The 26744-nt window shown below is 41.9% G+C and overlaps 1 protein-coding gene across 1 annotated transcript in view; it reads left to right on the forward strand.

The window, feature by feature from the left end:
- The first annotated feature begins 1959 nt into the window (after positions 1-1959).
- Positions 1960-26744, forward strand: part of LOC126049241 (cytosolic phospholipase A2 epsilon-like) — a 34456-nt gene continuing 9671 nt past the window's right edge. Inside the window, exons 1-14 of the mRNA XM_049825293.1 lie at positions 1960-2055; positions 3322-3411; positions 11971-12043; positions 15962-16098; positions 16595-16726; positions 17861-17901; positions 19011-19053; positions 19882-19939; positions 20395-20561; positions 20680-20766; positions 21915-21952; positions 23877-24024; positions 24919-25055; positions 26039-26261. Of these exons, the coding sequence (XP_049681250.1) occupies positions 1960-2055; positions 3322-3411; positions 11971-12043; positions 15962-16098; positions 16595-16726; positions 17861-17901; positions 19011-19053; positions 19882-19939; positions 20395-20561; positions 20680-20766; positions 21915-21952; positions 23877-24024; positions 24919-25055; positions 26039-26261 (1470 nt within the window). The remainder of the gene's footprint in view (positions 2056-3321; positions 3412-11970; positions 12044-15961; positions 16099-16594; positions 16727-17860; positions 17902-19010; positions 19054-19881; positions 19940-20394; positions 20562-20679; positions 20767-21914; positions 21953-23876; positions 24025-24918; positions 25056-26038; positions 26262-26744) is intronic.

Here is a 26744-nt window from a genome sequence, read left to right on the forward strand (position 1 = left end):
GCAAACACTAAAGGATGAGAGTAGTGTGCTGTTTGCTGCCAGGGCAACTACAGTTAGATCTTTGAAGCAGATAGTTTATGTTGCTTCATCTGTCCTTAAATTACTGAAATACGGAATGTAAAGAAATAAAATCATTCCACTTGGGAGCCTCTGCTTTTCTTCTACAAATTGAGACCATCCAGTTTTGTACATTCAGATTTTAAATTAGATAACACTGGTTCAGTTCTTAATGAAATCCTCAGAGTTTTCTTTCTTTATGGCGTTCCCTGTGGAGTCACTCAGGTGGGAGCAGAATACCTTGATTTAGCTGAAGGCTGTACAGATCATTCCAGATGGCTGAGTGTGCGTATAATGGGGAATTAACTCTGCAGACATGGAAGTCTGTACACAGAATCAGCCTGTTCTTTTCCATGGGTTTCCTTGCGGACAGGAAATCTCAACTTTCTTAAGATTTGTCAACTTTAGAGGGGTTTCTAGGTGAATATTATCACTTATGCTAATGGTCTCCCAAACTAATCAGCCTCGGGAAAGGTGGCCTGCTCTAATGACAAGTGTACTGGTATTTTTAGTGTCCCATGGCAGGTCTTCTAAGGTCAGACAGGTCTTCTTTTCTGATGAGGCTAAAAAACCAAAGATGAGTGATTGCTCTCTAAATTAAGCTGCAAGAGGAGTCCTCCAGGATGCAGCTCAGGGTGTCCGTGACCTGAGGCCAAAAGATGCTCTTGTACTTCATGTGTGGGCAGAGCTACTTTTCATGCTGGAAATGCAGATGCTATGACACAGCCTACTGTTACTGGGGCTGCTAGTTTGTTATTCATTTGTTTTTCTGTGTTTGAAGATGGTAATTTCCACTGGGTATGCCTGGAGATGTTCATGTGCTCTTTTGTTCATGCTCTTTGGTTGAACAAAATCTCTGTAAAACAAAACTAATAAAACTAGAAACCACTGGATAGTATGTTCCATTCATCTTGACATGAGTTTCCTGCAGTTGCCGTGTAAAGTTCAGTTGCCTTTCCCTGGAAAAATGTATGAAAGCATAATTCTTATCTGCTTTGCACAGCTATTATATATTCCCTTGCTTTTTTTGTCAAATTTAGGGTACTGCCAGGTGCACTAGTAGTCCTAGGTAACGCTTGTAGCCATAGGCATTGACGTCAGGGTCTCTGCTAACCCCTGCAAATGTCCACCTCCTCCTCCCCTGCCGTCCTCTCACACACAGTCTGGTGCTGCTGCTCGATGCCGCTCACTCACCTCCCCTACCTACAGCTCTCCTCTGCAAACCAAAGACCCGGCCCTGTGCCCACACCTTGGCCTTCTTCCCCCGGGAAGAAGAAACGGGAGCAGCCCCAGAGGAGCGGGGACCCCACGGTCCACCCAGTAACTGTCAGGTGGCGGGGGTGGCCCTTCCCGGGGGGTTACTGTGTGGCGCAGGGCACTGAGTTTGCGTTCCCCCACCTACAGGGAGGCCTTGACCCAAGCGGACAGGTGGGTGCCTGCACGCAGGCAGGTCACTGGTAGTTATTTACACACAGAGGCTTTTTCCAGGGCTCAGTTTGTCCCCCCACAGGAGCTGCTGCCGCTCTCTGCTCGGGGCCGTCCCCATGCCGCAGGTGGGGAAGAGCTGGGTTTGAAGGAGCAGGCTTCAGCCGTGGTGCTTCTCCTCGGCTTGGCAGGACGGCCTGGGACACTGCTCACCACAGAAAATGGTGGCAGCCGTGGCAGGACCCAAAGGAGCGAGGCCAGGCTGGGAGAGGTTCCCAGCCAGAGGAAGGTACCGCATCCCTTTTGGCTGTTGCGCTTGCCCTGTAAGATCCTTCCCCGGAGCAGTCATCCTTGGCGTTTTACCGTCTTCGGCAATGGGAGGGGAGTCCTTTACTTATAGAGATGAGATGGGTGGGGCCTCAGGTCATTTTATAAAATAACTTGTCATTGACTCCTACAGGAGTAAATCCTGCAAACATGTCTCAGGAAGTGCTGCCCGTGGAGGTGCCAGAAACACTCTATTACTTGAATCCAGGGAAGACCATGATGCTGTCAAATGCAAAAGCACTACAGGTAAGAAAATGGCTTTAAAAGTTTGCTTAAAGGTCCACTGCATTTGACACGCGTGTGACAGTGAGCAAAATCCTGCTTTGTGAGCGTGTTTATATACAAACTACTGTACAAACTTACTGTCTGATGGGACTGGGCGGCAATGTCTCTGCCTGAAGGAGTTTAAGGTGACGTGTGGTTTTCGTGGCTATCAGTGGCAAAATTCCTCCTGACTCTGCTGGAACCGAAGATCTCAGCTTCATAGGGAAAATGAGAGAAGTCAGCGTAGCAAGGGAATAGAAAAAGAAGAGAAAGTGGGAAAAATGAACAGGGAAGGGAACAATTTTATGGGACTGAATTATCAGCCTGAATCCAGACCCAGACTTAAAGAATCTTTTTTCTTCCATAATTAAATGCTACTTTTATTAAAAACTTAATATTTCTGTATCAATAGCAAAATTTTGACATGCATATTAATGTGACAACCCCATTTTATGTTATTGGAAAAAGGATAAGGACAGGATAAAGACTAAGGATAGGGAATTGAATTTTATTTCCACATTCCCATTTTTTGTTCTGAATTTTCCGTTTTGCTTTGCATTCTCTGGGTCATTTCAAGATTTGCATTTAATTTTAACTGGAGTATGTTATACATTGTTCTTGTGCTCTTTGGCTGGATGAAGGCACATTGTTTCAGGAAGTACTCTGGAAACAGAAACAGAATACTTTTGACATTTTTTATAGGTACTGTCTTTTAATGGTGTTTTCCTACAAAGCATTTCAAAAGGGGGCACCCTATGTTGTAGAAGTATTCTGGAACTTCTGTTTCCTGAAAAAATTGAAATGTTACATTTAAAATTTTGCAATTGCAATGTGTTTCATGGTCTGGGCTCAAACCCAGAGAAGAGATTCTGGGATTTTCTTAAAATTGAGATTTAATACTCCCGAGAGCAGGAGCAGATTGTCAAAAGCTCGCATTTGAAACAAAAAGCAAACCTTTATTCTCAGAATAAATGCAGAAGCACCTTTTGGGTATCTCACAGCTGAAATGGCTCTTTCTTCATTGACTTGTTGAAAGGGTACCCCTGACGTGGATTTTGTACCAGTGTGTGCCAAACCACATGGTGGTCTGTTCGTTATGCTGAGCGCTGTGATACAGCTGGGTGTAATCAACAGCTGTTCTAACTGGGGTTTCAGCATAAATTATTGCAAGTAGGAATTAATTATCTACCCTGATAATCCCGCTGTTGTTGGTTTAATGTTATAATTTATCATTCTTTCTTTCTTCAGGATGAAGACTCAGACATTGATTCTTTGGGACGTGGTGAACCGCAAGAAGAAAATGAAGGAAGTACTGTACCAGACAAAGGTGATTTCAAGGTATTATGAGCAAGAGAATTTCAAACCAAAGTGGGCTGAGAGTTTTGGTTTGCTCGAAAAGGGAGAAGGCTCAGGTAGATAAATAATGATGGCAGCAGTTTGAATGTTACAAGGGAAACACCCTTAAGTTTATCGTTTGGATCATTTCGTTCTACTTATGTTTATGATTTTCTGAATTGCTTGTTGTATTTCTCTGTTATGTTTTATTGGGAGCATGGAGAATATCTACTGTTTTAATCCCTCAGTTACTTGTAAAAAAAATCCATTAGAGGGCTTTCTGTTCCACAATGCTTTTTGTCACTAGAAGGGCCAAAAGTAACAGTGATGCATGTTCTGCTGTAATGGCTTTGGCAGTGCAATCTCTATCCTAGCAATTTATGGGCAAATCCTGGATTATTGAACCCTCATTTTTCACCACTTCTGTGCTCCATCACAAAAAAACTGTAATGGGGGATTCTGTAAAAGGATTGATGCTTGAATGTGCCAGCGCTATTTCTTGTATTAGAAGACCAGTCATAGGTTTATTCTTGTTAGAAATTACTGATTTTGGTAGGGTTTCTCATTCTGCCACTTCGCTATCTGTGCAGTAAGTACAGGCATTGTTTTCTATCTGTCAGGATTACAGAAGTTAAATGTGACTCATACAACAATGTTGTCCCAAGAAGTGTCTGCTTCTGAGGCAGATACTTCTATGGAAATTTGCATTATAAACCATGCAGACAAGTTGTACTGAGACAAAATGAAGCTGAAAAGGTGCTTTATCTGGAAGTTGAACTAATACTGTAAACAGGCAGACAGGTGAGCTATGTGATAAGCTAATTAACAGGTAGTCCTGGTACAATTTAGGCACTGAGAAATTAGAACTAATTCTTATTCACATCCACAGTATTTTTACTTTTTCACATACACTTTTCAAAGTTTAGCTTTTGTGTTTGCCCAGTATTAGGATTTTTACTAAAAAAAAATAAAAAATCAGTGGCATTAGAAGATTATACTGTATTTTCTCATGATATATTCTATCAGTCTTGGGTCTTTGTGGCATTTCATCCTGCAAATATTTAGCTTAAAATGTCTGGTATCTCCAGCCTGTGGAGATAATGAAATTCTGGACCATGTATAGGGTGAAGAATTTTGTAGATAGTAAAAACAGGCTGAAAAACAACTAATTGATCAGTCTGTGATATAATATCTGCTCCTTACAAGGGGTAAGGAACCTAAAATCATGATGAGAAAAAACAAAAAGATTTGAACTCCTGGGTTATAATTACCTATGATAATTATACATATGACAGGTAACTTCTTGTCTCCATTTCTTAATCCCACACAGTGATGTGTTTGTTTTTCCATTATCTGCTCAGGATAGAGGCTTAGATCAAAGACATTTAAGGGTCGTGAAATTTCAGGAGTGTAGGTGTGATGGTAGTGGACCAAGAGAATCATCTTATGTATATGGGACCATAACCTTCTTCTAGGCCGCTATATTGCCCCTGTCTCTCACTGAAGGATTATTTTTCACATTTCAAAATTCCAAAAATTCATGAAAATCCATTGCTGATGGACTGAGTTGTCTTTCTTGCATCTGGTTACATAGTCAGTTTTTTTGTCTTTGATCAGAACATAGCAGTCTATCCTATGCACGTGCATGATCATGACTTGATTACCACAGCATATCCTGTGTTTATGTGAAGGATGCTCTCATCTTTTGCTCAGTTTTTCTCAAATGTAAATTTTTCATCACTGAAACTACCAGAAGACTTACAGATGAAGGTCTCTGCTAAGAGGGATCATCTGTTAGAAACATACTGCATCATATCCCAGCAACTGCATGTGCCTTTACGCCAACACGCTGGTTTAATTTGCATTAAGAAATCTGTATTATTCAGGCCTTGGCTGGTACTTTGCCCCATGCTAAACAGCAAGCAGAGCCAGCTCTGGTATTTCAGACATCAGTGCTTATATTAAATTATTTAAGGATTGCAGCAGGTCTCATACAATAATTAGTGTGAGGGACAGGGAGGGGAAAAAATGGATGCATAGTTCTGAATTCAGCATGAGCCGTGTCTTAACAGGTTAAGATGCCTCATACCTCAGGTCAAGTGGTACCTCATTTACCTGCCAGGCAAAGGCTCCTTGTTCTTGCAGGGTTTGTGCAGCTGGGAGAACCACAGCCCTTTAACAGAAGAGGGGCAGGTTAAACTCACCCTTGTGCAGAGCAGGAGCTCTGGCTTCTGCTGGGTTTTGGAAGCTGGAAGCAGCTCCTGAGATCATGAAAAGAGTGGGGACCTGCCACACTGCATGGTGAGGTTAGGAGGAGGTTGCAGCTGCTGCCTCTAATACAGGTGGGACTCCGTCATGTGAACCAGGAGCTGAGACAGGCAGGAGGGCTGGGTCTCTGCTGGTGCCAGGCATGGGGTCCCTGTCTTCCACAAGGGCAGGAGCTTGCTGTTAGGAGCAGCTCCAGCCCTAGGCTCAGCAGCAACTGGAAAGGAAGGAGGCAACAACCCCTGAGCCACCCCCAGCCCCATGGTGCTTGCAGGAACGTGGTACTAGTAGTGGCTCTGCTCAGCTGCAGAAGCTGTTCTGAGCCCAAGCACCTCCCCTGCCACCCCAAGTGGTGGTATGGGGACGCCTGAAATACAGACTGCTGAAATGAAAAGTTCCAGCATGCCTCCCACTTCAAAAATGAACCTTGCAAAGTCAAAGGAGGCCACTTTCCATCAGCTTGTAACTTTGAAATATGGTTTCTCTTATCCATAGTTGACATAAAAAATGTAAAACGTCTGTGTCTGAGATAGACCTCTAGATTCCCTAGAGAATCAGTAGTCAGAAATAGAGATTTTCAGACTGTGATGCGTGTCCTGTGGTAATGTCCACCTTAGAATGAGACTCCAGAAATGCCTAACAGCTGTCAGGTGTAAACACCTATTTTACAGCTATCTGGAATTAGGTGTGATGAGTCTCAACCCTCAGATGGTTAATGCTCAGTCTAGTTTCTTTCTCTCATATTTGTTCTGGTTGGGAAGGGCAAAGCAGTGTAAGAGGGCTCAGTCTTTTCATGGATGGACTATCCTATTCCCCTGGCTACAGTTCTATATATGGAAATAATTTTGAACATGCAGTTGAATGCTCTGTGTTTTCAAATGGGCCTATTTTTCAAAATCAGAAAAAATCTGGTTGTTAACCATCTGGAAACACTAAAAAATGGAGGACAATGTTAACAGTACTGGAAGGGCTATGTAACTAGCCTGTGTTATCAGTCAAATAATAAATCTCTGCAGAAGTTGGGGGTCACTGTGCATTGAGAGTATCCATGTTGTGTTGATCAATATTTGAAGTTCTGCTTTTTGGAAATGTGTTTCAAGCACAGTATCGTGCACAGTCTTATTCCTCAAAAGTGTTCTGAGTCCCATGGCAGGTATGTGTATGAGGAAGCAATGATCTGAAGGACACCATTCTTGCGGTCTTGCATATACCCGTCATGCTCCTGTGGACGCAGATAAACTTTTCCCGCTGAAACCAGGGTTACTGTGGCCATATGCATGAAAAGGGTGTTTCCATCCAGCTGTGGGAGTTTTTAGTTCACTGATATCCAACCAAGACTTCTGCTAATTCTGGTGAAAAAGTGGTCTGATTAGAAGAAGTTAGGTTACTAATAAAAAACATGAAACACATGGCTTGTGAAAAGCAGCCGGTGGCAGCAGTGGTCCTCAGCACCCCACAGCTCCCCAGCTGTGGATGGAGGTGCCACAGCCCCAGTGCCTGGAGGAGGTGAAGGAAGGAAGGAATTGGAGCGGCTGCTTTTCCAACATGGAGCCTAGGTTTGTCGAGAACGAGGAAGAGCTTCAGAGACACGGCCAACTGCAGCAGCCAACCGTCCTCAGAGCAGGCAATGTGCCGCAGTGGGGTCCTCTGGCACATCCCACAGCAGTGGGAAATAGGCTTTAGCAGGCAGGAGTAGGGCTTGGCTGAGTGATGTTCACAGCCTGAAGCATCCCAATTACAACTGTAAAAAACTTGAGGATACACATTCTCTAAGAAGACCTGACTCTCAGACAGCTCAAGATGGGCACTTCTTCACACACCACCAGCTCTAGATGCATCGTCAGCAGCAAAGTATTTTAGTTCTTTTGATTTGGTTCCTGGCTACCATGTAGTTAAATTAGCATCTGGAGATGAAGAAAGGAATGCCCTGGTGACATCCTGTGAGTGATTTCATCTCAGCAGAATGTTTCTCCAGGCCAGGAATGCAGGGGGACCTAAGCCAAGGCAGGGAAGCTATCTTTGCCAGGAAAGGCTTGCTGTGCCAGTAGATGAAATAGAAACGGATAGAGGCATTATTATTGGGTGACTGCAGGAAAAATGTGTGAGTGGAAGGGAAGCTCTTTTCATGGTTTTCATAGATAACACATTTTTTTTCAGGTTGGTCTGTAGAAATGGCCTTTTTCAGTGTTGAAAAACTAAATTGATTGTCCTCAAGGTATTTTTGAACCTCGTCTGATCCTTGCAGGATGGCTTGTGGAATAGCATGCAGTGCAGTTGCACTGAAACAAGTAATGGTACCAGCACACTGTGGCACATAATTTTCTCTGCTTCCCCATCACAGTTTTTCATCCAACATGACAAAGGCCACCTCCTCACAAGAGCAGATGGAAGGCATTCCACACTTCATGTAGAAAAGCAACAGCTGAGCACCTGCTGGGAGGACAGCTGCTTTTTCGTGATGATACAGTTTTCATCACACACACTGAAGATGAATTTCAGGATCTCTGCATTATTTTTCTGTTAATTTATGATTGCTTTGGAATAAATACCAATCTAAAAAGAGCAACAATCAAGACTGAGAATGTGTTGGCTGCTCCTGGAGATTCAGGAGTAAATTCTCCACTCTGGATCAGTCTTGTTGGGTGACTGCTTTCTGTTTTGGGAAGGCAGCTACAATGTTCTGCTACCTGATTGAACTTCTATGGTAAAAAAAGGAGCTAATACTGAAAACCAAAATATGCATTGACCCAACACACATTTGACTGTACTGTTGAGGAATTGTGAGACTGGGGTAGTCTGCAGTAGGCATGACAGAGTGGTGAATGTCCGTACCATTGATATCACAAGCTGGGAAGATGCTGCTAGCAATAGCCCCTGCTGGAAGAGTCTGTTAGATGATGAAGCCTAGAAGCTGAAGAAAGGTACTGAGAGTAAAGCAAGTAAAAAAAGGTGAGGAAGAATAGCCGTCTTCTCGTCCCATTGACTTGTCTTATTAAGGAGTACGGTCATTTTGGAGCTCCACAGCCACTTGTGATGTATTATACAGCTAAACTAGTGGAGTAATTTACAGCAGTGCTTTTCAAGATGGATGCATGCCACACATACCTACATCTGGATATAAGCGTGGCTTTAAAGAGTGCTGGGATAGACCTACAGAGGTACAAATCTGCCAGGAATGCAGACAGCCTGCATCACCAGAGCGCTCATGACAGAGAAATTTCTGTTTTCAAATTCTCACTCACCCGGGTGAGAGAAAGTTGGAATCATTCACATGACAGAAGAATCCTCTACTTCCACAAAAATGGTAACTTGGTGCCAAGTATCATGCCATGTTATTCTTTTTTTTACAGGAAGTGGTGGAAAATTGGAAGAAGAGACTATGCGGTCTGCTCTGCATTTGACGGAGCTGTTGTTTGGAAAATCCCAGTAAAGCTTCATTTCCCTGGGAGTACAGAGAAACTAGCAGTGTACATCCTGCTCGTGTACTGGCACCACAGTGTGTTAGATTGCATGCAGCTGTGTGATACACGTGTGTACATGAAGCACACAAGCACAATTTGGGAAGAACTGAACTGAAGACAAGCCAACAGATTGACAATCAATGAAACAAAACAGTCACAGAGTGACTACATTAGTCTTGATTTTATCAAAAGCAAAGCTACCATGTGACAGCACTAAATGCTGAGGAAACCTCTCTGTATGTGGAACACCATGACATAGCAGCAGCCTTTTTTTTTTGTTGAAGGGATCATAATAGGTTTTAAGTAAACAGAATAACAGAGCTTCTATCCTTTGCTTTATGCATGCATAGCTGCTATTTTCTTTGTTTGTATAACTAGACCCTAGTACATCATGTTATGGTTGTCACAGTTGCTATTTAAATACATTTCTTTTGTTTAATATGTTACTGGAATTAATTAAAATAGCAAATCCTCCTGGGAGCAGTAGAATTAACAAGGCCTGATCACCAGGTGATTTCTGCTCTCCCTGTTGCCTTTGCTACCACCACCGGCAGGAGCCAGGGGCTGCCAGGATGGCTAATGCTTGGCTGCTGCCTCTTCCTTGAGTAACTGGCTGGTGGCATCTGCCTCTCCTCCAGTGCAAGCACAGGTCCTGATTTCTGTAGCTTCCGTGAAGCCACTGATATTTTTTGTGAAACTTCAGTAAGTCTTTCTGTGAAAGCCGCATCACTGAGAATTGATCTCCCTATGCCAGATGGGGAAATTTGGCTAACACATTAGAAAGTCATTACATGGGAACCAGGAGACAGGTGATCAGATGGCAGAAACCCTGTAATAATCATTAAAAAACCCCAACCCACCATACTTCCTTAATGTCTCCTATCTAAGAATCTCAAACTGCTTTGCAAATATTGAATCCATCGGTTCTCACTCAAGCAATGCCATTTGCCTGAGGAAGCGTAGCTGGAGCTGATCCAGGAGCTGGCAGTGCCTTGCGCAATCTCTGGAGATAAATGGCTGCAAGAATTGCCCCGTGCTTATACAGATCCTCCTGAACAATGAGTTTCTGCCTTCTAGGGCATATGCTGAGGTGCCCAAGCTCATTCCTAACATGTGAGTGTGGTGATCCACCTTTGCTAATTACCCACCTGAGAAGAAGGGTTAATTAACTGGGTGGAGAACTGTATTAATATGGTTATACTGTTTCTGAAATGTGAACCGGTGTCCTTATCCCTCCATCAGTTGTTGTTTGCAAATTTTGTAAGTTCTGTTAGGCTTTTTCTCCTTTGAGAACACTTGAAATAGAAGGTGGATGGATTGCTGAGGGTGCATTTCATGAAGTACTAAAAAAGGAAGAAAACTAAGAATTCTTGAGGTACATATAGGAGGGGTGAAAGCAGGAACCCTTTTAAGATCTTAGCAAAAACATTTTAACATAACATGATGTGTTAAGAGAGAGAAAAGAGGATTTTAAACACACATTGAAAAAGTAATTTCTTGTGACAAAGGAGGCCTAATTGTCTTCCCATGTGAAAATAAGGTCCTTTTTGCTCTGTTCTCTTAAAAAAAAAAAATTGGCAACATTACACATATTGTTTTAAGTGAGGTTCTTCCAGCTCTTTATCTGCCTTAACATCTATTTTGTCTGCTTGTTTATAGTCATTCTAGGAAGTCTCTGAAGTGCTATAGAAATAGAAGGATGCTCCTAAATGAGAGGAAATCAGTTGATAAAAATAACAGTTGTCGAAAAGAATGATTTGGAGGGCTCTGCTGTAACCACTTATGCAGGTGGAAATGTTTCTAGGAGTGTGAGGAAATGACCATGTGTCACAGCCAAAGGAAATGCCAATTTATTTATTGGCTTTGTCAGAGTAGCCTTCTGCCTATAGGTCTGAGCCAGCAACAGCTTTATGGAATGAACCAGCAGGAAATCACCTTCCTTGGATGAAGGAAATCACATTATCCTCTAATAATAAATAGGAAGAGGTCCCTGCAGTCACAAAATCTGGAGAGATTTGTTTTATAGAAGGTTATGGCTGAGACATTCAAACGGACCAAAGGAAGTTAAGCACTTTCAATCTTAAGGTTTTTTTGGAGGGGGATATTTTTCTTTATTTTTCCCCAATGGCAACCCCTACCTAATTTCTTCCCCCTAAATCCTCTGGAAACAATTCTCAGCCATTGGTTTATCTCATAGTTGTGATTTACAAAAACTCAGGTTATTGTTACTGGTTTTTCCTCTACAATTGTAAAGGGAAAAAAGAGAAATCTATGTTTTTGAAGCAGAAAGGAAAACACCTCTCTGAAAGTGGTACTTTGGGTTTATCCTGTGAGAGTCAGCAAAAACAGATATTCTCCACAGTGCTCTTTTCTATGCAATGGGACCTCATGGGTGGTTACTAAGGGGATTGACTGTAACTTTGAGTAAGACTGCCAGTATTTTGACAACTCCATCACGGTGTTTGTCTCTGTTCAGAAGACTTATTGTAGCTATATTGTAGAGCTGAAGTCTGCAATTTCAGAGCAAAGGGGTTTGCAAGCATCTCACACGCAGTATCAGTTGACAGGGTTTTGTCCCTTTCTGTTCTGCTGTGATAAGCAATCCAGACTCTCAGAGTAACACAGCAAAAAGACAGTGCAATATATAAAATATTAAAATAAGACTTCTTTAATGCAGAAGCTTATGTTGCAGATTTTCACCTGTGGAATAGTGAGATGGTTGACACATTTTTTACCAACTGTATTATTGTTTTGTAGGACTTGGTTAGTTTGCTCATTTGATACTTTTCCGCACTGAAGGCTTATTCATACTCTGTTTTGTACTGTTCTTCTCCAGATAGAATCCTCTCCCTGCTACCTGCTGACCGTAAGGATCATCCGAATGAGAAACCTCCAGCGAGTGGACACCTGTAAGTATCTCCATTCTTAGTGGTCTCTCAGGGTACAGGCAACAAGTTCTCTTTTATAATTGTATAGTAACCTTTTCCAAGTGTTTCTGAAACAACCCAGTGCTTATGTAAACTAATTGTTATAAACCAGGTCAGCCCTTGCTGCTGGTTCATTGAATGTTATTCTTGTGCTTTCTGGTTGGTTTTAAGACTTGAATGTGTTTTTGAGGATAAGAACTTTCTCCCAAAGAAAGGAGACTTTCTGACACAGATAGATGAAAAAGATGCATCCCATATTCTCAAAAGCAGGGGGTAATTTTGCCTTTGGGTTGTAGCACCTTGGAAACTGCGGCTGGAAGGAGCAAACTTTTTCACACCCAGCCCCCCCTCCTCCCCCAGTCTTAGTTCTGAAACAGATGAAATGAACAAGAAAAAACTTTCTAAAATCATTACCACCAGGCTAATGCCATTATTAATTACCCTGAAATGACTGTCAAAAAACGTGCTGACTGAGAGCCGGATGCCTTGTCCCTTCTAATGCTCTTGCAGCAGTCTTGCAGTTGTGCAAGAGTGTGAGTCACACGGCAGGAAAGTGGTGGGAAGTGAGGGAGCAGGAAAGAAAAATACCACTGTTTAGTTAAAGGACATGGACTATCCACATGTGCAGTGAGGAGAGGCATTTCACACAAAATAGACAAATTAACAGTTAATTTTGTTTGAATCAATACAGCTACATGACCACATGTGAAAGGATGCTGAAACTAGCTCTAGGGTGACAGTGGAAGGGAAAGGGTGTAATCCTGCTGTCTCTCTTGATACTCCTGTTTCACTGTGAGCGGCAGCGATCAGCACTATAGTTTCTTGCACAGGAAGAGCCAGGGAAGATGTTCTGAAAGACGAATATCTGGATTTACCACGCAGTACCTTTTCCATCTTACCCTGTGGTTGTCACATGTATTTCTGGACGGTATATCATAGGACTTCCCTGTGTCACAGCTCTGAGTGAGGGATGTACTAGCCATATCTTAAGCCATATCATTGGGTCTCTGCACCTGCACCTCCTTCTTGGTCCATGGCTGTGGCACATGTGTGATGATGCAATAACACAGACGAGTTTCATCAAGGACACATCTCAGATCTTCCGTGTGTCAGACAGCAAGACAAAATCACAAATAACTACGTTGTAGAAAGAGATTGTGCAACCAGAACTGAAGCAATATTTTGCATTAAATACACAGCTGACTAGTTTGCCTGCATCTGCTCATATAATTAAGGATTGTTTGATATGCTTTTTATCTCAAAGTACAGTTAAGATACAAGAATGACAAATCGCATCAGTAGAACAGAGTACTTTGCCAGCGAAACAGCCAATAGTCATTGATCTCCAATGATAAACCTAAAGTCATGCAGTAGTCATACAGAATTACTTTAAAAACAATTAAAAATCAGTATCACTACTTCTAGGATCTCCAAACATATTCAAATACCTATTTTTGCAGTTTCAAAATTCTTCAGAGCATTATTATCTGCATAAAATTTCCCAGTATAAAAAAAAAAAAAAACCAACAAAAAATCCCAAACAAACAGCTATACAGAATCAAACTGATGTTCATACAGTTCTCTGAGGGGGATGTATTTGGTAAGACCACTGCAAAACCCTCTGACACTTGAGGAAATGGAGTAACAAAAGAAGCTGTAGAAAGGCACTAACTATGATGACAGATCTGAAAAAACTTTTACATCCAGAGGGACTAAATAGGCTACAGGCCTTAAGAGTGGAAGGGAAATTATTGAGGAGGACATGGAAGCTGTCTCTACAAAAAAGAATAAGAGAAAGTGAATAACGAGTCATTTTTCACCATTTTCCGCAATGCGAGAATAAAGGAGCACCCAATAATACTATCAAACAGGAAGTTTAAAACAAATAGGACTACACAAGTAAACTGTGGAACTCATTGTCATGGGAATGTATGGATGTTAAAATATATCTGTTTAAAAAGAGATTATTTGTGGAGCATAAGTTTGGCAAGGGTTATTAAACGCGGTACTCCCAATGCAAACTCTGGTTTGGGAACTCCTTACTCTGGCATTGCCTGAATGATTCAGGGTGGATCAGCTGCAGTACTACTCTAGAATTAGCTTGTTTCTACTACTCTGGAACAAGGTTTAGCAGGGCTGTTACCTGGCAGTGAAATGATTAAGAATTTCTTTTTTAATGTGAAAAAGCCTAATGTTTTTTCTTCTGTCTCACCCTTGGGAAAAAGCTAAACTCTTCCAGATGAGACTTTCCCAAAATGCCCACTCCAAGACAGACATGCTTCCTGGAAATGCATAGGCTGAATACTGGAATTTTACCAGTAGTCAGCAGTTAGAAGTGGTGTCTTAAGACAGAAGGAGAGCAGTCTTAAATATAGGTCTTAAATCAACTCTCTACAAATGAAATAGACAAGCAACTTCCTTTGCAAGGAAAAGGTGCAGATGAGAAACTGTTCCTCCTTCAGAGAGATAGTAATGTGCCTAAGCAAGGCAAAATGTACAAGGCAGCCAGACTGGCCAGGCTGACTAGATACACCCTTACTGGGGAGATGTTTGGTGTGAGCCAATGTTTTCAATGTTAGCAGTCAGTCTCCTGGCAGCCTGCTGCAACATGCATCATCTGTGCAGTGCATTGTTTCTGCATTGTTTATGAAGACAAGAGAAGAGAATATTTTAGTTGGAAGGGACCTACAACAATCATCTAGTCCAACTGCCTGACCAGTTCAGGGCTGACCAAGTTAAAGCATATTATTAAGGGCATTATCCAAATGCCTCTTAAACACTGACAGGCTTGGGACATCAACCACCTCTCTAGGAAGCCTGTTCCAGTGTTTGACCACCCTCTTGGAAAAGAAATGCTTCCTTGTGTCCAGTCTAAACCTCCCCTGGTACAGCTCTGAACTGTTTCCACGTGTCCTGTCACTGGATACCAGGGAGAAGAGCTCAGCACCTCCCTCTCCACTTCACTTCCTCAGGAAGCTGTAGAGAGCAATGAGGTCGCCCCTCAGCCTCCTTTTCTCCAAACTAGACAAACCCAAAGTCCTCAGCTGCTCCTCACAGGACATGCCTTCCATTCACCAGCTTTGTTAGTTACCTTTTGCAGTACGTGATATCTGATCATTTTATTGTTAAGAACTGTGTAAGAGAGAGTTTCAAGGTGCTGAAGTATTTTGTGTAACCTGCATGAAGAAACATTGCATTCCCCAGGCACACAGTACAACGCATTTTTGGCTGTAGCCATTTAAGATATACTTTAATTTACGTGCCTTTGAGAAATGGGATGGAATATTCTTCACTAATCTTCTCCCAGTTCATTTCTGAAGAGAGACTTGGTCCCTCTCTTCCTGAAGGTGGCACTTAGTTAAGAACCAATGTCTAATTCAATGAGCTCCTTCTGGAGGAAGCTTCTGCCACCTCCTACAACAGGGGTAGTTCTGCAGCTGCTTTCACAAACCCTCACCATGAAAAACACTGAAGGGAAGGCAGAGATGGAGACTTTTTACAGTTGTTCTCAAAAGGTGGAGGAGGCTCCCATCAGACAGCAGCTGAAGGTTAGTGTGTGTGTGCATGCACACATAGCACAGGAACACTTGTTCGCTGAGAAACTGAAGAAAGTGGCTGCCTAGAAGAGGAAGTTCTCACTCTCCTTTTTTACACGCAACACCGCTGTTTTCTGTAACTCATGAAAGAAACAACAGAAGCCACCTCCTGTTCTAGGTCATCTTATGATATGTGCTTTTTCCCTCTCAGAAGGATATCTTGGAAAGAGCTACATTACATCAGGCCCTTCTGTCTTTAAATAACTCATACTTGCTCTTGGTACCACACAGTAACTTTTCCAGTGTCATGCAGCACCACTGACTTTGCCACATGAACAATTGGTTTGTCTCTTTCCCTACCCAGTAAGCCAGGCTGATTGCTACGTGTCGTTATGGCTGCCGACTGCGACACGTGAAAAGTCCCGCACTAAAACTGTGAGAAACAACAACAATCCTGTGTGGAACGAAACCTTCTACTTCAGGATCCAGAGTCAGGTCAAGGTAAGGAGCCAAAGTTGTCTGCTTGAAGCAGCCTGAAGATTTTGTGTGTGGTGGGTCCTGTCTATCTCCTGAACTGTGCCCAGGAATTGTTTTAAGACATGGCACATGATAAGGGACTGTTCAAGTTGTTTAACAGCAGAGATGACTGAGTTCCCATGCCTGTTCAGTGGTGCTGTTTAGGAGGGCCAGAAACTGAGCTCAGTGTTGACGTTTTAGGGAAACTAGAGACTCATATGAATCAGTGCAAGATGGATACAGAATTTGGGAGTTAACTAAGCTGTTGTGTAGGTATAGCCAATGTATTACTCATGTTACAGCAGTTAAACTGAATCAGGGAGGAACGAATATTTGATTTACAGTATGTTTTTCCAAAGGGGCATGATACTTCATTTCTCCACTTTTCTTCTCAGGCACATCCCCAACACTCCTTATTCCCTAGGGCTAATGATGTCCAGCCTACAGAAACTATAAAAACCCCTTCTCCCTCTTTTTCCAGAACGTGCTGGAGCTGACAGTGTATGATGAGGATTTTGCTACTCCGGATGACCATCTCCTCTGTGCACTCTTTGATACCGCTAAACTTCCATTTGAAAGAACAGTGGTCCTGTATTTTAAGCCCAGCCCGAAGGTGAGAGCAAAAAATAAAGCAACTAAGAAACCAGTGGAGAGTTATACAACACTTTCAAAATCTTGGGGTGAGATTTCTGAATCTGCCATGGATGACTTATTCCAATAATGGGTACATGAATTGCCATTCAAAATATAAACACAAAAAATGTAGTAAAAAATCTGGATTTGAGAGCCTGAGTCCTTCCTCCCAGTATGTTTAGAAATTATTAACGAGCATATGACTGAAACAGTGCAGTAGGTAGGGGAGGGATCAGACTGTGAACTATCTCTGAGCAACACCGAGGCTGCACAGCCATTGCAGGGTGAATAATTTGTAATTTTTTCTCTTCCATGTAATTCATAGCTACTAACCCCTGTCCCTTTGATTTTATCTACTTTCACCCTAAAGGCAAAGCTGAAGTTTCCCCTGTGTGTATCCCAGCTTTGTCCTCTGCAGTGATGCCTCAGCTAGGGCTGAGCCTGCTGACTCATCTATCAGAATTAGTGCAGTTTTGGAGCTCTGAATGACTGATTTACCCTGTTTCTCAGTTTCCCATCTATAAAATGGGAAAAAGAGTCTTGATTCCCTTTGAGATCTATGGATGAGATCAGTGAAATATCTCGCATGCAACTTCTTGCTACCATATACAGATTGCTTCTGGTACCCAAACTAGGTCACTCACAACTAGCTCATACATATCAACACTGCCTTACAGGGGGTTGCATAACTGTAATTCTGAATCACTCAATAATACCAGACTCTGTTTATTATGTTAAAGTGATGGGTGGAAACTATCTTTAACTTCCAAGCTAATAGCAAGGACAGTAAGTCATGGCAGGACATAGTTAGGAATAGTTAGGAGAAAAAGGTAGAATTCAGAAGAAAAAGCAAGTTGCAAATTGTCTTTCTGCAGCAGCTTCAGACTAAGAGATAGAAGTACAGGTTGTTTTGATGATACCTTGAAGAAGGAAGGAGGTGAGGAAGGAATTGTTAAACTATCTGGTTTGAAATGGTATTTCAGACCTTCCACTCTGAAATGTTTATCACAGGCTGTGCATTGCAACTCCAATATTGCATACCAGGGACCTGGGTTTAGACAAGGGAGAAAGCACTATGTAGCTACTTCATTTAATTTCTTGTTCTTGCTTTCAGGCCAAGGAGGAGCTAGAGGTTGAATTCAAATTGGAAGCCGCGTAAGTGATATACAGATTATTTAAAAAATGCAAAAATCATTAAATGCTAAAACGAAGACATAGCATTAGAAGTCATGCTTTGTGGGATTTCTGTAAAAAAAGTGCCAGACTTCTCCTGCATCATTACTGCAGTCTCAGACACCCTGCTGATACCTCCAGTCAGCTTGTTCTGTAGTTTAGTTGCTTTCAAAGATGCACCTCCCAGCATTGTCTCTTCTACCTACAATGTTGGATTAGTCTACCTAGGGACATCTCAGAAGACTTTCTGAGTGTGTGTGCATGAGCTTGTGTGTGCATTCATATCTAGCAATCTTTCCATGCCTGTTTCAGCTTATGCATTGGACAGACTCCTAATGTTGAACCATCCTGGTTAGGATTCTAGTCTATCTCTGACTCCTTCGATTTTCCCTTGCAACACTGTTTTGGTCCTAGTAATTCTATTTTCTTTCTCTCAAACACAATGACAATGTGCAGGGCTTTTCCTCCAGCATGGTCAGCCTGCCGTCCACATGAATCAGTGTTTTTGTCTCTGTGTTGTCACAAGGTAAATAAGGCACGGCAGAAATAAAGTGACCAGCCTAAGGTCAGCCCTTGAACTAGTGGGGAGCCAAGACCAGAATTCAAGTCACTCCACACCATCTCCTGACTTCACCTGAATGATCTGGAAAGCTTTTTTTTCCCATGTAGCTGGTACCTACCACCCTGTGCCCCTTTGATTGTATTTGCATACTATCAAATACATGGAACTGGGCTTCCCAACAGGGATATGCTGGCATATTAGCATGTTACCGCTGAAGTACGTGTACTTTACATGTTACAGTGAGGAGAAGAATTTGACTGCCTAGCCGCAGATTCCATTTTAGATGATCACGAGATTGCATTACAAAAAAGTAGCCATGATACACATTGCTCAGCTATGGTACAGAGGCAAGTCCCCTCAGAGCAGTGCTCAGTCCAAGCAGCCATGGAAAGGAGTGTGTTACATATCTCTGCTGGGGTCCCTCTGGCCATCCTTCTTCTAAATGGGGAGAAAAGGCAACATCCTGGGGAGGGATGAGTAGGCGTTTGTTTGATCTAAAAAAATTCTTGTTTTTCATTTTGTTTCCCAGTTCTGGTCCTCGTGAAGCCATTGCTACCAATGGAGTCCTGGTGGTACGTGTCTTTTTCCCAAGAAATTTTCTATAAGTGTTTCATTAATATAAAGGGAAGGAAGGGTAAGGGTTAGACAAGCCAGTAGGCCGGTTCTTTCTCTTTCTTCCCTCTTTGGTATTTAGATACTTTGAGAATGGGATATTTTTTTGCCCTGTTCATTGGTGATATCCTATTATTTCCCATTTGTCCTATATTTCGACACACTACACACATGCGTGCACGCAGAGAGCTTTCCTCTGGTATCAGTATTCCTTCAAAAAATGTACTGCTGTCTATCAAAGCACACTGATAAAAAGACTGTGAAGCCACTTGCTAATAACCTACCCAGCCCTTTCCTCCCCTGGGAGATGAGCCATGCCTGGTGGGTAAACTCAACACTAAGTATTGACCTATCGTAATCACATTAAGTGAAAGAAGAGTGAACACCATAAAAAAACCCAACCCAAAATGTTAATAGCAATGCTTCTTCAGAAAACCCTTTCTACTACTGACTCTTGATGTCTCAGCAATGTATCTTTCATTTATGTTTTTCCCAGTTTAACCCTTTGTATCTATGCTACTATCCTGCAAATGGTCCTGATTTTCTTCCTTTGTATCTTCCTCTTACTGTGCCCAGTCGTATGTCATTGTCACAGGAGGGATGCTCTACAACTCCCGCCAAAGCTTTTCATTTTCTTAGTCAGTGGCTGCTGGGCAAAAGGACAGAAATGCCAGGGAATTAGGCACTTCAGGGAACTAGACATGTCCAAAAGCTGAGTGATTCACAGCTCCCCGTAACGAGATTGAGATGTGATGATCTTTCTCACAGATTCTTATTCTCTTTTACAGTGTCGTGAACTTTGCTGTTTGGAAGTTGAAGTGGCGGAGAAGATGCAGCAAAAATCAAGTAGGGTTATTTCTTTCTTATCTATTTACCAATAACTGCATGCTTACTGATGAGAGGATGCCCCTTTCATATAATGTATTAGTGGAATAAATAGTATTTACAGTATTCAGTGCAGTTAGCAACAGGTAAACACATTAGGTTGTTATTGATTTCAATGACTGCATCTTGTACTCCCTTAAGTATATGTAAATAAAGTCTATTAGACCTGCATTAATGTTGAAATCCCATTTCTATATAACATTGAGAACATTCAGAGCACCCTTTCTATGAAAATATCATCTGCTTTGCTCCTTTCCCTTCGCTGTCAGTACTCCCTTCAGAGCACTTTCCACTAGACAAAGCTGTGGTCCAAACTCTACAGCTCTGCTACCTGCACCCCACCTTTAATCAAGCCAGCACAATTTTCTGGTTAAATCATAGTGATATTTCTCATGGCCTTTTTTCCCCTTTTTTAGAGAAAGAGCTTTCCCTCACTGTGAAGGGCTCCTTTGAGGGGACGCAGGATATTACCCTGGGCCCTGACGGAGTGGCCAGCCCGTCGGGTCCCACAAAGTTCCACTACATCAAGTATGCGGAGCCAACACTGGACGTCATGTTACCGAAGAAGAGGCACTACCACCCTGTATGTTGGAAGTGACCGTAATGATGAACTGACCATGCCTGCCCCTCCAGAGAGTGGCAGGAGCAGGGAGAGGGTAAACCCATTACTGTTCTTGTCCTAAAGCATGTTGTTTTCCTAGTGGACCTGTAGGTACAGTACGGAGACGGGCTCCCCGGTTGTGATGCTGAATTCACTGCCCATGGGAAGGAAAACAACCATTGCAGAGGTGAGCATCGCTTCCAGCTGTTAGGAGTAAAATGTCACTCAGGTAGAAACCATTCCCCATAATATTGTCCCAGCTGGCTGCTAAGAGGGTCAGAAATGTTCTGATTTTTTCTCAGACCTTGAACAAACAGGAGCTTTGTTTCTCCAGCTGTTTTGTCCACAGAAGCAGGTTGTGCCTCCATTAGTCTCCATTATGTGCCAGTAGTGGATACAGAGACCAACAAGGATGTCAGAAAATGTGGTGATTCCTTCAGTACATCTCTCCCTGCGTACCGAAAGACTCACTGACCCCTCCTTTGCTTAGGCTCCAAACTGAAAGTTGCTCCTTGGACACAAGCTAGGAAAAAGTCAATAAACCTGCTCTTAGTGAGCCATGTGCTTCAAAGGACAATATATTGAAATACATTGGAACTATTAGACGAAGCATATGGATTTTAAAGAATGTAATGAGAATATTGCTTGAAATAGATGTATGTGCTGTATAATTTTGAATGAAATTAATAGAAGAAAAAGATCCTTACTATAAAAAAATGTGTTTCTGCCAAGAAACATCTACAGAAGTCCAGATTATTAGGGATAATCTTATCCAAATATTAATTGTTACGTTGTGAAGAAGTAGGAGAACATCGGGTTCCAGGGCCATTAAAACATCCTTTCAGAACAGAGCACTTTTTGTCAGTTAATATGAAAGATGCGATAACAATTTTAAGACAGGATGAAGTCTTGGCAGAAGCAAATGCAGACTTGCAGTCTCTTCACTGTGAGAATGTGGCCAGGATGTCAAAGACCTGCTGTGTTTTAGAGCATAAAGAACGGGAAACGTACCAAAAAAAAAGATATTTCAGGATGCTGCAGAAAGCCTGTGAATAACATGGGAAATGGGACCGGCTGCATGAGTCTCAGGAACCTCCTATACCAAGATTGTTAATGGTTTCTGCAACCTGGAAGCATTTGGGATCTGTTGGTAGGGATGTTCTACTAAGGAAAAGTTAAGCTTTTGGAAATATATGCCGAGATCTCAGACATTTAACTTTGTGATTGCTAGACCTTGCTGGGGTCTAAATCAAGCTCTGACCCCAAGACAGAAAGGGAGAAAAGAAATTTTAAAATGAAAATTGAAAAAATACAGTATACATTCTTGTTTTCCAGGAGAAAAGATTTGACTTGAATGTGACAGCACAAAGCTGGTAAGAGATCTGCTTCTGTTCCTAAAGACTTGAGTTATTGATTTAGATATTGTTTTAGCCACATGGAAATTACACAAGCTGGCATTCTTAGTCTGAAAACTAGAATGTGCTTTTAATAAAACATAAAATACATGTACAGTATATGATACATAATTAGCCTTAGGAATATTTGGCTTTAATCAATACATGTTGATAAACATGTATTTATTTTAGCATTATCCCTTCCCTTCTGACCACAGAATATTATTTTTGATCAACGTCAGTCTCTGAAATTCACAAAAAGAACAAAAAAGCAGAACAGACAGGAGTAAACATTAAACTTCATCAGAATTTATGAACTTTTTTTTTTCTTAACTGGCAATACACAGTAGCAATAACTTTGTATTCTGTGAAGTCCAGTTATACTGTATATTGAGTAGAAATTAAGGCAGACAATGTGGCTAGTGATTTGACATTTATAGACATGCTCCTTAATATTCATCAGTAAACACGAAGATGTTTCATGTTATCCGTAGCTATATGTAACACACACAACCGAGCAAACTGATCTTTTCGTGTGTGTGCCTGATGAGGAAATAAAAGGGAAAGATAACTTAATTTTTAATTCAAACAGAGCTTTCTATCATTCATTTCAGAAAGGCCAGTGATTAATGACAGCAGGAAAACCAGTGTTATTCCAGGACAGGAAAAATGCTTCCCTCTTGCTTATTTTACTTCCAGAGAACTTTAAAAGCAGTTTGTATCTTGATTTACAATGAAAACTGGCTTTTGAAGCTCCACCTAACTCCATTTCCCTTGCGTGTCTTCATTTACAAATACAGATGTAATAATTTGGCTGATTTTATGCAAATCCGATGGTGGAGAAATCTCATAAATAAATTTCACTACTAGTTTCATTAAAATTATGGACCCAGTAGAAGAGAGAAGTTCTGTCACTGAAAGAAAAAGCAAAACCCTGCCATTTTACAATGCCCGGCCAGGGCTAGCTGGCCAGCCAGGGAGTCCACGGGTAGCTCTGGCCTGAAGACACCATGCCAGATCTCTTGCCCATTGAAGTCTTGTAGGCACGGGGCAAGAAGTGACAAGAGGGACGAGGTTAGTGAGCAGAAGAGCACAAAAGCCCAGGGTAATAAGCTATAACTACAACAGTGGGGTTTTAAGGAATAACTTATTAAATTTCAAAATTGATGCAAAAGAATTCTTCCTCTGAGAAATATTATGGTTTACAACTTTTGAGTCAAGGTTGACGTGAAATACAACTGCCAGCGTTGACCTGTGAGACAGCTTGTGCAAGTGCAGACAGATCAGAGCAGTGGGGGTGAAATCCCACCCCACTAAACTCAGTGACCCATCTCCATCCATCCAGGGGCTGGATGTCACCAAGGTCATGCCTCCAGCGAGCAGGGTTACCCGGCCACCCGTGCCTGGCAGGTGGGTGGATGGGTTTCCTCCCCAGCGGTGCTCACCGCTAGAGGGGGATGTGTTCCCACTCGAGTTCCTCAACACAAGAATTTTCCTTCACCTTGGAACCCTCAACATTTGAAAATCGGGGTTTATTTTGCATTTAGAATGAGAAAATATCCCATGAAATAGGAAAAAATACACACACTTTGGACCATTTCCACGGATTTTCTAAACTTGTAATTCTTTTAGTTTTAGAATATTCATTTAAATGTTTTGTTTCATTTGTAAATACTGTATATTGTTTCTTCATCAATTAGTAGTAGCATGGTATAATGCCACTGGTTAAGCTTACTAAACGAAATAAGTTTTCTTACTTTTAAAAGTAGTCTGAATATTCTTGTTCCTGTCACATTGCCTCACCGTGTTTGAAGGGAAGGGTGCTGTAAATTATCTTTGATTGAAGTCCTAAGATCGATATGGGTGTGTTAATATGTAAAATATGTGCCTGTTTTTATCTTAGTAATTGTTCATGCCACCAAGACCTGGACATGCGCTTTGGGTTTGACTTATGTTCAGAGGAGATGGCTTTCCTGGGGAAAAGAAAGAGATATGTAGCAAGTGCCCTGAAAAATGTTTTTCACCTACAACAGGATCTGCAGGATCGTGAAGTACGTGTGTGTTGGGGAGGTAGATATTGAATTTCTAGTGCCTTCAGGTACTCTTCTGGATGAGTGGTCAGCAAAATGGGCCACATGTATCTGTTGTGCAGGTACCAGCTTGTCCATGTGTCTTAAGTACATTTGCTTCTGCTGCCAAGGTTTGTTATTGTGAGAAACACTAGTTGCAGTAATTGTGTCCTTCACGACTGCCAATTTGGAATTTGTCAGATCTGAGGTGTGTTCATCCCTGCCATCCTATGCTGTAACTGGCTTGGTTCAGAAATACTGTATGCAGATTAAATACATTACATAGCAAAGATTTCTTCCCCTGTTCAAGTTTTGTCATTTTGTGAGAGTTCAGGATAAACATCTCTGAGTGCTTCTTATAATATCTTCCCTTTCTTGCAGTTTTGAAATTCCTTAAAATAAATACAATTTACTTCAAAGTAACTTCACGATACTGAAGCATAACAGCATTGATGAGCGTAGCTTAACAACACTGGCTGTGAACTGGGTGTATTTCTTCATGGGGTTGGTATGTGGATTTTCATACAGTAGTAGTAGATGTGTGAAATAAGAAAAAAGTGGCAAAGGAGTAGGACGTATAGAGAAAATACATTGTTTCCTCCACAGAAAGGTTTCTTCTTGTTCATCATTTGTGCCCCTATTTGCCCTAGAGATGGGCAAGAACCCAGGTTTGGGTTAATCTCTGAACCCATGTTTATCCAAAGGGAAAAGCAGCAGTAGCAGTCATTGCTTGGTTTTGGAGCCTTTCCTTCTGAAAAGGGACCCGAGCTCTTAGATCAGGATCTGGGCTGGGTGTGGTGGCTAGATCCCATTGCAGTCTGGGATGCGATGTTGAATGCTGTTGATGTGAATGTCCCATCCTCCTCTGCCCAACAGGTCCCCGTTGTGGCTATCATCACGACAGGCGGAGGACTGAAGTCAATGACAGGACTATATGGCAGCCTCATGGGACTGAAGAAATTGAATCTCCTGGACTGTGTAACATACATCAGCGGGCTGTCCGGCACCACGTGGTAAGCCAGCTTGTGCAGAAGTCTTGACCAGGCCTTTTGAGGGTGACGCTGCTGCAGAGGGGAGCTTCTGAAAGCAGACAAGATCAGATTTTCTTCAAACATCATAGAAACAAAAAGTTTCTCAGTAACAGGCCATTAAATATTAGCTTGATCTGATATGCCGATTTTTTATTAGCAATTCTTTACTGTGCTTTTCAACTCTACATTTGCAGCAGTTAAATGTGTATATGACAATTATACCTGTCAAAATGGTTTCTAAGTAGTTATTGTGGATGTAACTGTGGATGCCCATAGCATCATGTATCTTCCTCTCTCCGCTGATGTCCCGGTTGTTGTTCCCATTAACTTCTGAAACTGGCTCTGCTTTCTAACTGGTCACACAAAGAAAACTGCAGGACAGTGCACACTTACCCCTGCAACCTGTCAGTTTGGGAAGGGACTAAGTTCCCCTGGGCAGCATTATTTCCTGTTCACAGGATGTACGACTGCCGAACATCTGACAGCCCTACATAGGGAACGTAGGTAAAATAGAGGATGGTGTTAAAATAAAGCATAGTGATACCATAAGATTAACAGTAAGTGATACAAAGCCAAGAGAGCAGCTGGTGTGAACTGATCTGTGGTTCAAAAAGAAACCAAAAACAAGCAAAGAAAATTTATGATAATTTTCTGCTCAATTTGTGCTTCAGACTTGTACCTATGTTCACACCTGGCAATTTTATCTCTTAAGCTGCTGCCAGTTCTGTTTAAAAAAAAAAAAAGAAAAATAAAAGAACATAGAAAAAAACCCTTATCCTTCAGGGCCATCTTTAAAACAGTCATAGAAACTCTGGAGTGTTCCTTCTGCTGGATGGAGCGGCAGAACGAGAGTATGTATGAGCAGAAGTGCATCCCTAAATGTAAACCTCTGCCCCCAAAGGCACAAAATTTCAAGTCTTTTTCTGCTCCTTTTGACTTTTGCTGTCTGTATTATCTTTCTCCAGGACCATGGCCAACTTATACAGAGATGCCTACTGGTCGCAGAAGGACCTAGACTCGCATATTGGTGAAGCCCGGAAACAAGCAACCAAATGCAAGATGGGCTGTTTCTCTATGGATCGCATGAAGTACTACAACAAGCAGCTTTGTCAGCGGAAAGAAGAGGGATACAGGACATCATTTATAGATCTTTGGGGGCTCATGATTGAGTACTTACTAAATGATGGGGTATGATGTATATTCCATTTCTTAGAGAAGCATGTATTTTTCTCTTAGTGAATGGAGAGGAAACTAGCCCATCATTTGAGAGAATGTCCCTCAAAATAGAGTGGAGTTCTCCATGTCAACAAACTCTCAGATTTTTTAATTTCCTTTAATGGTCTGCCTAGGGAGAAATGCATCCTATATGTTAATAAATTAGGTTGTGGATGCAGCCATTTGAACTCTGGCTGGTATTTAAATAGAAGCAGAGGCAATCTCGGGCAGTCTGCCTAAGATGCAGATTATGCATGCAAAAATTGTTCAAGATGCAAAGCAGAGTAATCTCGACAGTGTGAAAATGATCTGAAGCAAGCATGAAACAGCTAGAGTCCTTGGTGATTTGCATCCACTGGCAGGTAACTTGATCTGCAGGTACGCTAGAGGCAGGTGCATATTTTACTTTTGCTGAGAAGGACTGCTCAGTCAGTAGCTGGTTTAAGTGATATTAAT

The sequence above is a fragment of the Accipiter gentilis genome, chromosome 22, assembly GCF_929443795.1.
Source record: "Accipiter gentilis chromosome 22, bAccGen1.1, whole genome shotgun sequence".
In the NCBI taxonomy this organism is placed as follows: Eukaryota; Metazoa; Chordata; class Aves; order Accipitriformes; family Accipitridae; genus Astur; species Astur gentilis.